Source organism: Castor canadensis, chromosome 3 (genome assembly GCF_047511655.1).
Source record: "Castor canadensis chromosome 3, mCasCan1.hap1v2, whole genome shotgun sequence".
NCBI classification, from domain to species: domain Eukaryota; kingdom Metazoa; phylum Chordata; class Mammalia; order Rodentia; family Castoridae; genus Castor; species Castor canadensis.
In genome coordinates this window covers 67,855,603-67,870,922 of record NC_133388.1, presented here as the reverse complement: position 1 = coordinate 67,870,922, position 15,320 = coordinate 67,855,603, and the positions used below count along the sequence as shown (strand labels likewise).

Here is a 15,320-nt window from a genome sequence, read left to right as displayed (position 1 = left end):
TGTTTGACCCCTTTCAAAAATTATTTCACTACAAGCAAATGTTCACTCAGCCACCAGGGGGCCTTCAGTAACACTTGTTTACAATACTCCAGGAAAACTACTGAAATCTACAATGACACTATAGTAATGAGAATCCATTAAAAATCTCACTCCAGGATAGCCTAACTCATTGAAATATGTTAGGCATACTTGCCTATATTTCATTTCCTTTTTAAATGGTAGAATTTTTATTATTCTTAGTGTTCACAAAGCAGTCAACATTGTTATCCTGTAATCCACACTGGTTACTAAATACCCATAAGCTTAAATTCTATAGGGCACATAGAAACTGCAAAGATTCTCATCAGCCATTAAAACATAAAAATTAGGAACCACATGACCAGGTAGAAAGAACCAGTAATTATCCATTCCACAAATATTTATTTGAACCTTTCTAGATAGTAGATTACAATCAAATGGTGAAAAAAATGCTTTTTCCTGGTGCATATGTATTCCATGTGAAACCACATGAAAGGATCACCTACCTAGACACCAACTTAACATTTCTAGAGAAAAATCAAATGTAAAATGAAATTTAAAAGGATAAATAAGAGGGGGGTTAAATAAAGAGAGATAGGATCAGTGTTCTAGGGATGTAAAAGTTATTGATTGAAGTTCATGGGTAAATAGGTGAACAATGAAAAATGAGATGGAAAGAGAAACATACAGAACTTCATAAATGATATTCAAGGAATTTAGACTTTATCCTAGAAAATGTGGAGTCTTTAAAGAGTTTTCACCCAGGGAGCAGCACATTAACATCTGTGCTTTAGAAAACTCACTTATGTGGAGGTAATTTAACCTAGTAATTACACTACTCTAATGAAAGCATCTCATGTTTGGTAAGGCACCAACATCGTATACTACATTATATTATGCAAGTCTAATCACTAAGTCCCACTCTTACCTGGAATATGTGACCCTCTGGAGCAGTACAGAGCATCATAAACTGCCTCTTCAAATAGTTGAAGACACTTACAGTCCTTTAATTTTTTTCTCAATTCCTGGCCATATTTAAAACCATTTTTTAAAAACCATAAGTTTTTTTTCTAAATGCCACAATATCCTCCCACCCAGCACAATAATTTAAAAATAAACATAAATTTTACAAATCATTCCCCTACCTGCTCAGTCTCCTTGGAGGTGCCTCGATTTATCACTGTTGAAAAATTATTATAGACATAACTTAATTCAAGTCTGGATGTGGATACCAGACTGACCATATTTGACTTTTCTTTATATCTCATCTTGGGTTTGATTCCTGCTGAATTTGGTGATCTAGTCTTCACTGTATGTAGCAGAGCAGGGCTGGGGGACCCATGTACCCTGTCCCCCTTCCCTACAGTTTTTCACATTATCAACACCTATTATTGGTATAGTACATTTGTTGCAATTAATGAAACCATGTTAATACATGATCATTACCAAAAGTTCATAGTTGACATTGAGGTTCACTTATAGTGTTATACATACAATTCTATGGATTTTGAAAAATGTATAATATTTCTCTGCCACTGCAGTATATTGTTTCACTACACTAACTACTGATCTTTTACTGTCTCTGTGGTTTTGCCTTTTCTACATATCATATAGTTGGAATCAGTATGTTGGCTTTTTTCACTGAACAGTAGGCATTGTGCCCTGTATGTTCATAGCTTGATAGATCATTTTTAATAACAAAATAAGAGAAACTTGTATGGATGTGTACCATAGTTTTTACGCATTTACCTACTGAAAAGCATCTTGGTTGCTTCCAGTTTGGAAAAATCATAAATAAAGCAGCTATAATCATAATAATTCATACACAAGTTTTTATTTTAACATTGGTTTTTCAACTCTGTTGGGTAAATACCTAAGAGCACAATTGCTGCATCATATAGTAAACCTATTTAGTTTTGTAAGAAGCTGACAAATTTTCTTCCGCAATGGTTGTACAATTTTACATTCCCAATGAATGAGAGTTCTGTATCCTCACCCAAAATTCATATTGTTAGGGGTTTTTTTTGTTGTTGTTTATTTTCTTGTTGCTGAATTTCAAGAGTTCTTTGATGATTTTACATGCCAATCCTTTTGTCTTTTAGGTCTCTTGCAGCAAAGAAGTTTTTAATTGTCCAACATACCTGCTTTTTTAGGGGTCACGTTTTTGGTGTTTTATCTAAAATCTCATTACAAAACCCAAGAGCATCTAGATTTTTCTGTTACCTTCCAGAACTTGTATAATTTTGAATTTTATTCTTTAGCTGTATGACCCATGTTGAGCTAATTTTTGTGAACAGCTAAGTGTATTGTCTACATTCACTTTTTTTTTGTTTGGTATTGACATCCAATTGTTAAAACACTATTTGTTGACAAGAAAACTGTCCTTTGTACGTTAAATTGCCTTCGCTTCTTTGTGAAAAATCAGTTGATCATATTCATGTGGATCTGTTTCTTATTTATTCTCTTTAATTGATCTATTTTTCCATTCTTTTGCAGTACAGTGTTGTCTCGATTATTGTAGTTTTACAGTAAGTTTTGAAGTTGGGTAATGTCAGTCCTCTGTCACAGTGTATAATTTTTATACATTTTATTAAGTTTAATTTGCTAATATTTTACTTAGGGTTTTATATCTGTGTTCATGAAAGATATGGCACTGTAAGTTTTCTTGTCATGTCTTTATCTAGTTTGGGTGTCTGTGCATTATGCTGCAGCCTCACTGATTGCATTAGGTGGTATTTCATCTGCTTCTGTTTCCTAGAAGCCATTGCAGAGAGTTGATAGTATTTTTTCAGTAACTATTTTCTAGATTAACAGGGAAGATCATCTGAGCCTTTTTTTTTCTTTTTTTTATTTAATGTTTTGACTATTGATTCAATTTCTCTGACCCTAATGAATGAATATTAATTATTTTATTATAGAACTCTAGTCCCTAAGGCTATGGCTTCTTTTAGTATAATTGTCTGTTATTCATATTGAATCATTTTTACTTTTCTATATTCCAATTTGGTGATTATTTTCTCTTTTTTCTCTAGATTCTGTTTTTATGCCCATCCTCTGGGCTTTTCATTTAAGGGTTTTTTTTTTTTAGTTCTAAAATTTCCATGAGTTTTCATTACATCTTCTGTTTATCTTCTCAGAAGCAGAGTCTCCCTTCTATTAAATGTGAAAGTACACTTTTTTCATTTTATTTCCAGTTATGGCCATAGAGATACCCATAAAACCATACTTATGAGTTATGATAAAATTTATGATAGACTTTGTTCCTTATGATCTATGCAAGTAGCATATACAGGGCTTTGTAAGCATAATTCTTTACTGCTTTGATTCCCAAGTCACCAAATTCCTGAAGTATACAGTCCACTTTTGGACAATCAGGAACTGGCCTTACCTCTTATACATTTAATAGTTAGATATTTTGAAATGAATACTTGGAATTAGTTGTATAGACCATTATGTTTCTTTTCTAGTCAGTGAATTCAACAAATGTTTAGTAACCACTTAGTGTTACTAAACACTAATATTAATATTACTTAGTGTAATATCCATAAGCTTTCAGTAAATACTAGTAAACATATTGAGCAATATATCTAGTTAAAATTATTAAAAACAGGTTTAATTTAATTTGTTTTACTTTTAACAAAGAAATTATTATTCTTTCTTAAATAATTTTAATGGTTGTTTCTTCAAATTAAATCAGTTCCAACAAACAAGAAGCAAATCATTGGAACCACTAGACTGTCTGATTTTCTCATTAAATCTCTTCTTCTATACTCTTAACCTTTTTGAACATATTTTCTTCTACCTGTATGTCATTCGAATTAAGGCCTATTGGAGCATAGTTAATTTCCTCAAAAATAAGTATGGAAGTCAAATATTATTTTCTTGAGAGGGCCTTAATAAATAAATTGATGCTGTAAACAAGGAAGTAAAAGCTGACACTGTCTTCTGGAAAAGGTAGCACATGTTTTTTGTCCTTCATACTTACTTGGCTTTATTTATTTCAATTCAGGCAAACAAGCCAAACCTGCCTCTTGTTTTTAAAAGACTGATTTAAGAACGTTATCAGTAAGTGAATAAAGGTTGAGAAAACTAGTTTACTTCTCCCAATTCATGAAAGACCTGTAGAAAGAAGTAACTGTTTTTCAGCAAAGTATTTATAAAATATCTGAGTGTTGTGTGAAATTTTGTACAAAGTTAATTTGATATAAGTCATTTCTTTTAAAAACTTTACAAGTATGAATGCCTGTTCTTGGCCAGGTATTGTGCTAAATATTGTCATACGCATAGATCACCTATTTCACTCATTTGAAGTCCATGAGATTTTTACTGTTGTTACAGAGTTGAGGAAGTTAATATTTGGGAATAGAAATTTTCCCATGATCATATAGAGTGAATAACAAGACTGCAATTTGAATTTTATGTTTTCTAAGTCCAGTCTAACATCTTTTCATCTATACCAGGTTCAGCATTCTTGACACTATACTGGATATTTATTTTTTTTCATTTATTCATGTGCACAAACAATGTTTGGTCATTTCTCTCCCCTACCTCCCATCCCCTCCCTTTCCCCCCACCCATTCCCTCTCTCCCCCAACCCCTCACTTCCAGGAAGAAACTGTTCTGCCCTTATCTCTAATTTTGTTGAAGAGAGAATATAAACAATAATAAGAAGGACAAAGCATTTTTGCTAGTTGAGCTAAGGATAGCTATACAGGGAGATTGCTAGCATTGCTTCCATGTACAAATGTGGTATATTCTAAGTTGATTCTTCTCAAACTGACCTTTTCTCTAGTTCCTGATCCCCTTCTCCTATTGGCCTCTGTCACTTTAAAGTTTCTACATTAGTTCCTTTGCATTGAGGACATCAAATACTATCATGTTTTTTGTGTTTCTTACCTATCTTCATACCTCCCTTGTGTGCTCTTGCCTTATCATGTGACCAAAGTCCAGTCACCTTGCTGTATTTGCCCTTTTCTAAAGTCTACATATGAGGGAGAACATACCATTATTTGTCTTCTGAGCCTGGCTAACCTCGTTTGGGATGATGTTCTCCAGTTCTATCCATTTACTTGCAAATAATAAGATTTCATTCTTCATGGATTGAGTAAAATTCCATTGTGTATAGATACCACATTTTCTTAATCCATTCATCAGTAGTGGGGCATCTTGGCTGTTTCCATAACTTGGCTATTGTGAATAGCGCTGCAATAAACATGGGTGTGCAAGTGCCTCTGGTGTAACCTGTGTCACATTCCTTTGGGTATATCCCCAGGAGTGGGATTGCTGTATCATATGGCAGATCTATGTTTAGATTTTTAAGAAGCCTCCAAATTTTTTTCCAGAGCGGTTGTACTAGTTTGCATTCCCACCAGCAGTGTACAAGGGTTCCTTTTTCCCCACATCCTCACCAACACTTGATGGTGGTAGTGTTTTTGATGATGGCTATTCTAACAGGGGTGAGGTGGAATCTTTGGTTTTGATTTGCATTTCCTTTATGGCTAGAGGTGGTGAGTATTTTTTCATGTGTGTTTTTGGCCATTTGAATTTCTTCTTTTGAGAAAGTTCTGTTTAGTTCAGTTGCCCATTTCTTTATTGGTCATTAATTTGGGGAGAGTTTAGTTTTTTGAGTTCCCTATATATTCTGGCTATCAGTCCTTTGTCTGATGTATAGCTGGCAAATATTTTCTCCTACTCTGTGGGTGCGCTCTTCAGTTTAGAGATCATTTCTTTTGTTGTGCAGAAGCTTTTTAGTTTTATGAAGTTCCATTTGTCTATACTTTCTCTTAGTTGCTGAGCTGCCGGGGTTCTATTGAGGAAGTCCTTGCCATACCTTTTACTTCCAAAGTATTTCCTGCTCTTTCCTGTACCAACTTTAGAGTTTGGGGTCTGATATTAAGGTCCTGATCCATGTTGAGTTGATACTAATACAGGGTGGTAAACATGGATCTAGTTTCAGTTTTTTGCAGATAGTTAACCACTTTTCCCAACAACTTTTGTTGAAGAGGCTGTCTTTTCTCCATCATATATTTTTAGTGCCTTTGTCAAAAATAAGGTGGGTGTAGTTGTGTGTATTCATATCTGGGTCCACTGTTCTGTTCCACTGGTCTTCATGTCGTTTTTGTGCCAGTACCATGCTGTTTTTGTTGCTATTGCTTTGTAATATAGTTTCAAGTCGGGTATTGTGATACCTCCAGCATTGTTCTTTTCGCTGAGTATTGCCTTGGCTATTCACGGTCTCTTGTGTTTCCAAATGATTTTTAGGGTAGAGTTTCTAATCTCTTTGATGAATCTCATTGGGATTTTGATGGGAATTGCATTAAACATGTAGATTGCTTTTGGTAGTATAGCCATTTTTACTATGTTGATTCTACCAATCCATGAGCATGGGAGATTCTCTCCACCTTCTGTAGTCTTCCTCAGTCTCTTTCTTCAGAGGTTTGTAGTTCTCCTTGTAGAGGTCATTCACATCCTTTGTTAAGTTTACTCCTAGGTATTTGATTTTTTTGAGGCTAGTGTAAATGGAATTGTTTTCATATATTCTTTCTCAGTTTGTTCGTTATTATTGTATAGAAAAGTTTATTTATTTATTTATTTATTTGCTTATCATCTGCATTACAGGATTATCTGGCCACTACCCACTAAGTGATAATACCATTTCTCTGGTTGAGACAACCAAAAATTTCTGCAGACATTGTAATTCTAAGGGACAGAATTGCTCCTGATTAATTCTGTATTATGGTACCTCACCTCTAAATTCTAACCCAAAACTATTTATCCAGTTGAAATAAACAGCTTATATAGAGCACACAATTGACTGAGCAATTACTGTAAAAGAAATGGAACATAAACAAGAGACAGTCTACATATTATAGGTTGGCAAATAAAGTGATCTCATGTAAGGACTCTGATCATTGTGATGAGTGAGGAAACAAGAAAAAAGTAGGAACAGAACTTGGTATAAATGGAAAGGTACCAATGGCAAAAATGAACTGATTCTATATGTGACATTATAACTGAGAGAGAAAGATTACAAGCAGGTAACCAGACAAATTGGGAAGAACATAAATCTCTACAAGTGAATTGCAGTATAAATGGGTCATAAACCTGACAGTTCTCAGAATTTTAAGCTGGAGCAGTACAGAGAATCAAGGGACCAAGAAAATAATAGGGTCATGGACATGAGACAATATTACAAACACTAAAACTAAGACAGAAACCACTACAAAAAGGAAGTCTGTTATATGTTACACATAGAGTAGTGATCATGGAAGGTCATTTTCTACCTTCACCTTCCATTAGAGTCAATGCATAGGAGATATAATGTACAGTCTTATGTGATAAGAGTTACAAATATAATAATATGAAACATTACTAGGTAAAAATATTTTAAAGTCTTCTATACTAAATTAGAAAAATTAAATTCATTAAGATTATATAATTTTAAAAACCTGAAAGTATGACTTGAAACTTTATGTATAGTACCTCATAACCTTCATGGCAAACAGAAATAGTCTCCATCTAGGTAAGTATTTTATGAGCTACACTATTGGCTATATTATCATTTATTCTTATAATGACTTAATGTATGTTGTATTATTTAAGTGCTATTAAGTTCTAATGCTACTGCTATGCTAAAAAGTACATCTGAATATAAATAACTTTGGAAAGAAGTTAAATGTGATAGATTCCCTGAAGAAAGCAGAACAGTGAGTCCCTCATGTCAATTCAGGAATGATCACTATGAGGGAAAAGCAACAACTCTAAAGCAAAGAATATGCTTCAGTGGTTATAGATTTACATAGGCTGGAAACATATTCTCCTTACTTTACCTTTATTTCCATAGGAAAATTTCCTTAGAATTATAAACATTTTTATTTATTCAAGTTCTTCAAGAATATGTTCTCATAAAATTAATAATGGTTTAAAATTGACCTTAAAATTAATAATGAATTATTAATATGTTGGCAGTGGGAAATAAACCACATGAAATTGAAAAATTGACAGTTATTGTTAATTCCTAAAGAACAAAATAGTAGGTTCTGTGAGAGAGACGATCAGAGGAAACATAAAAAATTTAAATTTGAAGACTCACAAAGATTTTTCTGAGAAAGCAATACTTATGCTGAGACTAATGAATAAGTAGAAGTTTGCCAGTCAGAAGCATGAAGACAAAGGCAATGAAACCAATGCCTGGAGAAGGAAAAAGCTTGCTGTGCTTAAGCATCTGAATGCCTAGCTGAGGGGTGAGGCAGTAGAAAGGCCAGATGGTACAGGGCTTTGTAGGTTGCCAAGTATAGAGAGCAATGTTCAAGAACCAGGAGGAAGAAGACTGTGGGTTCGAATTCTGGATCTGATGGAGGGATGGGATTAATAAAATTACTTGCCTTTCTTTATTTCAATTTTTTCATCAATAAAAAGAAATATTGTCAGTCCTTCTCGAGAAGGTGGTTATCATATTTAGTGAGTTAAATATGTAATTTGTTATTTTTTAAGATTTTTTTTCTGAGTGCTATGAGATGCTATTGCAGATACTAAGTGACATTATTTATATTATCTTTTTGAAAAGGTAACTCCAGGAATTGCCCTTGTTTAAGAAAGGCTAAGTGAACATTAGAAGATTTCCAGTGCATTTTGAATAATGAATAGCTTTTTGAGCTTCAGAATGAAGGATCCAATCACATGTCCTCCTGATCATCATTCCAATTTTATATATAGTAACTAATTGACCAGTCTCTATTGTTACAGACTACTTTGAATCCTGAAATGAATTCTTTTGATATGTTCACTGACCTTGTTTCATGCCCATTTTATTCTGTATGGTACCTACTACAAAGTAAGAACACCATAAAGGCCTACTTACAGGTAACTTAAAAAGAAGAAATTTATAATCACTTTAGTCTGAACAGTTTTAAATAAAGTATCAGACTAGATATTAAGTCAGTGCTAAAGATCACTTTTTGCAGCTTTAAAAATTATATTACTTTCTTTCACATTATCAACCTATGTTATATAGTTAGGTTGTTGTACTTCAAGTCTCCAATCAACATTTCTTTTGTATGCATATACTGAAATGATTTTATTTAATAAAAAGAAGAACTCCTATGTGGATTTTAAATTTCCCTTATTAAATATTTATATTTTCAAAATGTCTTTATTTAATTGAGTGAGGTGCTTGGTGCCATTTCAAAATAACCTCAGGTGGTAGGTGTAATGACATATCAAAGATTTGACCTTTAGCATTTTAGGATTCTATTTGTCTGCATTTTTTCCTCTGCATTCATTTGGTCTTAATTTATATGCTATTTCTTTGTATGACATAATGAGTGGATATATTTTGCCTAAGATTCTTTGACCACAGAAATATATATATGAATACATATCATTTCTGTGCAATTTAACAAGTGATTTTAATTTCATGTATTGCTCAACTGTGACAAGTAGAAGATTCTGTGTATAAGGCTGACCAGTATTTGCACAAACCTCATTCATTCTCATTAAGTGCTTAGCAGATAGATCCTGGATCTCCTAAACTGATGCCCATTCTCTTACTTCTTTGCAGTCAGCTTATTATATTCTTTTATTTACCTTGAGATACTTTATTTTCCAATTCTCTGCTATTCCTTTTAAAGAAAATGGTTGTAATATTTACACTCGTATAATTAAATTAACATCTTTCTATCTGCTTTGGTAGCATAGATAATCATTCATCTGGGTAGCTTTCATCATAGAAGCAGTGTTATGGCATATAGTCATCAATTATAATATTGTGATAGAAAAATTATTCTCATATAGCCATTAAAGTATTTCTATATCAACTTCTGAAGTGGAAATTTCTATTAATTAGATCATTGATCAGTCAGTCTATATTATTTATATTTACATTATTTTTATATTTTTTCAGTTTACACAAATCATTATCTCAAGAAGAAAACCTGAAGGATCAGTTCAACCATACACTTAGTACCTATGAAGAAGCTTTAAAAAACAGAGAGAGCATTGTTTCCATCACTCAACAGCAGAATGAAGAACTGGCTACCCAACTGCAGCAAGCTCAGACAGAGCAAGCAAACATGGAATTGAAGCTTCAGCGTGCTGTGGAAGACTCCCAAGTGGCCAATGAAAAAGTTCAGAAGTAAGTAAAATGATCTTGCATTAATTTTTAAAACATAAAAACATAACAAAATAAAAAACACTGTCTCTGGAGGAACTGAGCAATATGTATTTTATTGTTCAATCATGTATAATAGTTTAAGACAAAAGTAGACTGACCCAAATGAACTTTTTTAGATTGCATGTCATATCCATGTTTAGAGCCAAAAAATCATTTTCTTGGAAATTGTTTTTATTTAGGTCAAACTACTTGTATTTGATAACTGATCTTTATCAGTTCATGGAGGCCATACTATTTAAATCACTCCACACTTCCACATTAATAAACAAAGCTATCTGCAAGAGGAAGAGGCAGTCTAGTTGCCACCTGGACTCACTGAGCTTCACTAGACTCCTGCTGAAGTTGAGATCATCTGTGACCTTGCAGTCTGAGACCTCTAGATGCACAGCATCCAGTATAGTGAAATTAATTTTCTGTGGTGTTCTTCTGAAGTAGTCAGTGCAGCTTTTCACAGCGCATAATTATATTTGTTTATTTTGAATTTTTATTTGCATTTTTATTAAATTTAAATAAAGCTGCATAATCAGTCCTTATAACAGCTAGCAGAATGTTAACAACTTACCAGGCAAAGAAGTCACTTGTTATTTTATGGAACTTGAACATAATGGCAAAATTTTCTGAGGAAACTTTTGTGTAATAAAACTAGTCATTTTAACCTGGAGTATGTATTGTTAACAATATTACATCATTCACATCCCTAATTCCCTTCAGCTTCCAACACAAACCTTTTTCCTTGAACTTTTTATGGTTTTACAGTACGAAGTAGTACTTACTTCAAGGTCGTTTACTTTTTACTACTTCTTATTTGAAAATCAGTCATCTCAACCATTTCCCTAACATCTCTGATGTTTTATTCAAATTAATAGTCCAAAGTAAAGTGAATCTGTACTCAAAACCATTTTAGAAACAGTTTAGGAATTGCACATATTAATCTTCACTGCCAATGTAACTTGAAACTTTTCATTTATGTAAGATTTTCTAGATTTAAAGATTAGCTTTATATTCAGTCTGCAACTGTATCTAGTTATTCACCAGGTACATTGATGGTGTGTTCTTAGAACACATAGGTGGTTCTCATTTCATTGTAAATCACAGTAACTTTTGACAGTCAGGATATGACTTCCCTGTGTTTCCTCCAACTCTACAAACAATTTAAAAATTCAAAGTCTTCTTTACACACAATCCTTTCATTTCTATAAATGACTATAATTCCCTAAAGCAGTGTTCCTAGGGAATTACATTTTCAAAACAATTTTTGGAAATGTTGCCAACTTTTTCTTTTTTCTTTTTAGACTCATCAATTAGCATTACCACTTTGTAAAATAACTTTTGTACCCAAAGAAGTAGAAATACCATCATCTTAAATACTGCTTTAAATTGAGTAATTTATGTTCTTGCACAAACAATCCTTATTTTGCACAGCAAACCACAGACACATCAAACTTTTTTTTATGTTTACTTTTTTACTAATTTTTTTTGTTTATTTATTCACACGTGCATACATTGTTTGTAAACTTTTTAATGATTTATAGATCAGCATTTAAGCATAACATCTGGCATTAACAAAAGTTAAATGTTAAATTTCATAGTTAAATATTTTGTTCTGATTATCAAAATGACCTCAATAAAATGTTTCAGGCTTTCCTTTTCGTATTCAGTTCACTGTTCATTTTTAGTTGCAATCAGTTAGGTAAATTGCATCTTCATTGCAATTAATGTGGACATCAGTCTGTTTTAATGGGTTCAAGAAGAAGGTTATCCCCTGAAAAGAAACCAACTAATAGCACTTTGTAAGATGGTATTATTATTGTCTAAACAATCTGAAATTACTATTTTTAGAAAACATTTTGGAAAGTCCTTTGAAAATATATCAGTACTCCAAGCAATTTAAAATGTAAAAAGGTTCACATTTCTTCTCTTCCCTTCACAACCAAATTTATTGAATCTATAATCACTATCTCTAATTTTTTAGTCTCTATTTCTGCCACTATGGTTAACTCTTATGCTGAAATTGTTCTTTTTAAGATTACAGGTAATTCCCTAACTCCTGAATCCATGTCCTCTTTAACCATATTTTTATTATACAAGTAATATTTAATCACAATGAAAATAAAGATGCTCATAAATCTTCAGCAATATAACATAGTGGTTTAAAAGCTCATGTTTGGGATTCAAAATGTGTAGGTGTAACATTTTATTTTAAAACACTGTGCTAATGTAGACAATGCTATGCCTTCCTCAATGTTGTTCTAACAACTAGATGAAATAATACATGCAATGAATTTAGAACAATGCATGCATGTTCCCTCCTCCTCTTGTCATCTCCCTGTATACTGCACTGCCTCATTCCTCAGAAGGACTGCCTTTTCAAGACTAAATGCTTTTGTAAATGTTGAACCCTTGGCTTGGAGCCTTTTGCTCTTTCTTCCCCATGAGAACTTTATTCATCCTATGAGAGTCAGTACAGCATAGAGGATAGAAAAACAGGCTAGTAGTCAAGCCAAAGTGTCCTGAATTTGAAGTCCTGCTTTCCTTCTTATTACTTGTGAGATTTGGGGGCCAGTTACTTACCCCCTATAGGGAGAAGCTTCTCAAGTAAGCTCAGACGGTAATACTGGTTTCACAGGCAGGGGTCTTATGAGGTCTTTATAGTATGTAAAATACCTAGTATAGTGCCAGTTACTATTACAAACATTCTAAAAGTTCTAGTATTAGCATAATCATAATCATCAATATAGCAAGAACACTTTAATTGCTTCTTCTCTACAAAGTCACCTCTAACTTTCTAGAAAGTAAAATCACTTTTATGTGTTGTCATAGTATGGGGGAGGGAAGGATATGTATTATTAGACGTTTTTTCAGTCAACAGTATGCTCACTTAGTTCAATCTTACAGCCTTTTGCCATGCCGGAATATAGTCATTTTTATTTGCGTGTTTGTGTGTCTTTCCTACTACACTGTGAGTTCCTTGAAAGTAGGAAATATGTTGTAAAACTTTACATGGTATATCTTACCTATTGAGTGTTTAATGAACATTCTTTTTTCAAAATAAGGAAGGAGACAGAGAGCTTACATTATAAACTCTAGGAAATACATAGATGTTAAGACATAAGAATATGGTTACATATTGTTTTAGAACTGATTAAGGTTGATAAGCACTACAATGATAAATGCAGTCAACTTTTAGAATATTTGAACTCTATCATTTAATACCATACACTCTTCCTTCTTGGCATCTTTTCTTGGGTTCTAAAGCACCATTTTCTTTTCCTTCTACTGCTTGTTCTGCCTATTTCTACCCTGTTGCCATCAATGAATATGACTGTAATCTATCTCTAAATAATGATTTCTCTAAAGATTACCTCTATATAATTCCCAGAAATATCATCCATTTCCATAAGCTTCAATCACTACCAATTGGCCAAATAACTTTTTATAGCTTTATCTTAATATTCAACTCTCTCCTGAGATCCAGTCTCATTCTCAAAACTGTTTTTCCCTCCCCTGAGACTGAAGTCCTCCCCATTCTCCTCTATTTTCTGTCTCAATTTATGAACTTGAGCAATTTCATCACTGTGCCTGTTCTTTTACGTTTTATCTTTCACATTGTCTTTGGCACCAGTTTCTGTTGTCTACTGCCTACATGTCACCTGACTCCCTCCTTCCCATTCTCATTAATTAATTGATTACTTTAGCTCATCATTCTCATCTAGACTATCACAATGATCATAAAACTAGTCTTACCAACCTTTAGTTCTCTTAAGTTTATCTTCCATACTGCCACTAGAGTTGATTTTTCTAAAACACAAATCAGATCATATTATTTTCCTGTTTTAAATTACTCAGGGGTTCTTCATCCCCTACAAATCAAAGTATAAATAATTTAACATGACATGAGGGCTATCACTGGCCTTATCCCATTATTCTAGCATCCCATGACCCTACTACACATTTTTCCCAGCTATTCCAGTCATTTAGTCTGTGGTACAAAACTTTTGTTACCCCCTAAATTCCAGCCCAAACATTACCATATAATGAAGCTTTATCTGGCTTCTTCCAGTTAATTGTCTTTTTTAATTTTCTTTTTCATTATTGTTTTCAGAGTATTTAATCCATACCTTTATTAGAGCCTTTAATCATGTAGGTGTTGTAACTATTTTGTAGGTTATTTTTTATCTACTCTACTCAATGCCCAAATTTCCCAAGACACTGACAATATTTTACTCATATTCATATCCCCATCTCCTCCCAAAACATTCCACAGTGCCTGCTGTTACATAGGTAATCCATAAATGCTTATGAACAAATGAATTTTAAATTTTTCATATGTTGATTATAATAATGGAATAAAGGCTCATCAGGTTGGAAATATACAGGAAAGGTTCAGGTGTACTCTAATCTGTGTTAGACCATAGATAAAAACCTTTTCTTCTAATCCAGTACCCAAAGCTTACCATTTTTATATAAAAGGATGGTACTATGGTTGGTCCTGCCCACCTCCTCTAACTGGCACCACCACATCTTCTTGTTTTCTAGAAAACTGGAATTTCATGACCAGATTTTAACCCTTATTCCAACCACCCAGTTCTATAAAGTTTAATTATATTTAAGACCTGGTATCTTCAGTAATAGTGGAGAGAGAGCATATACTATTGCTATTTGTAAAATCTAAAAGTTATATTTTATTTTCATTCAGTCATAAAAATGTTTAATTTTTTTGAAATTTTTTTAACATATAAGAGTATTTCTGGAAAGAAAAGTTGTACAGAATTACCATCCACTAGCTGGTCTACAAATATTTATTGAATAAAACTCAATGAATGCTATTCAATTTATGTCACCTGTCATAAAACCTAAAACCTCACCAGTGAAAATCCAGTCCTTTGGGTTAAGCACTGTGTACTTGTAGTAACTTCTATTAAATTTATATAGTTAAAGTTTAAAATGTTTTGGGAAGGAGAATAACACAGTGTGATTTAGTTTTAGTTCCTTTTCCCATATTTGGTTTTGAAGCAAGGTGCTGTGTGAAGGTACAGGGAACTAAATAGTAAGTTAACAACACAGAATCTTTGTGGGAAAAACTTCTTTTAATAGTTTTTCCAAAGACTATCTCTAATCCCCATTTATTAAA

The 15,320-nt window shown here is 32.9% G+C and overlaps 1 protein-coding gene across 13 annotated transcripts in view; it reads left to right on the top strand.

Annotated features, from left to right (window-relative positions):
• Positions 1-15,320, top strand: part of Mipol1 (mirror-image polydactyly 1) — a 320,736-nt gene that overhangs the window by 247,199 nt on the left and 58,217 nt on the right. For 12 of the 13 annotated variants that reach the window (XM_074068123.1, XM_074068126.1, XM_074068125.1 and 9 more), the window contains one exon: positions 9,920-10,150. In XM_074068123.1, the coding sequence (XP_073924224.1) occupies positions 9,920-10,150 (231 nt within the window). Of the gene's footprint in view, positions 1-9,919; positions 10,151-15,320 lie in introns of those variants that run through there. The other variant, XM_074068132.1, reaches the window with a different exon arrangement.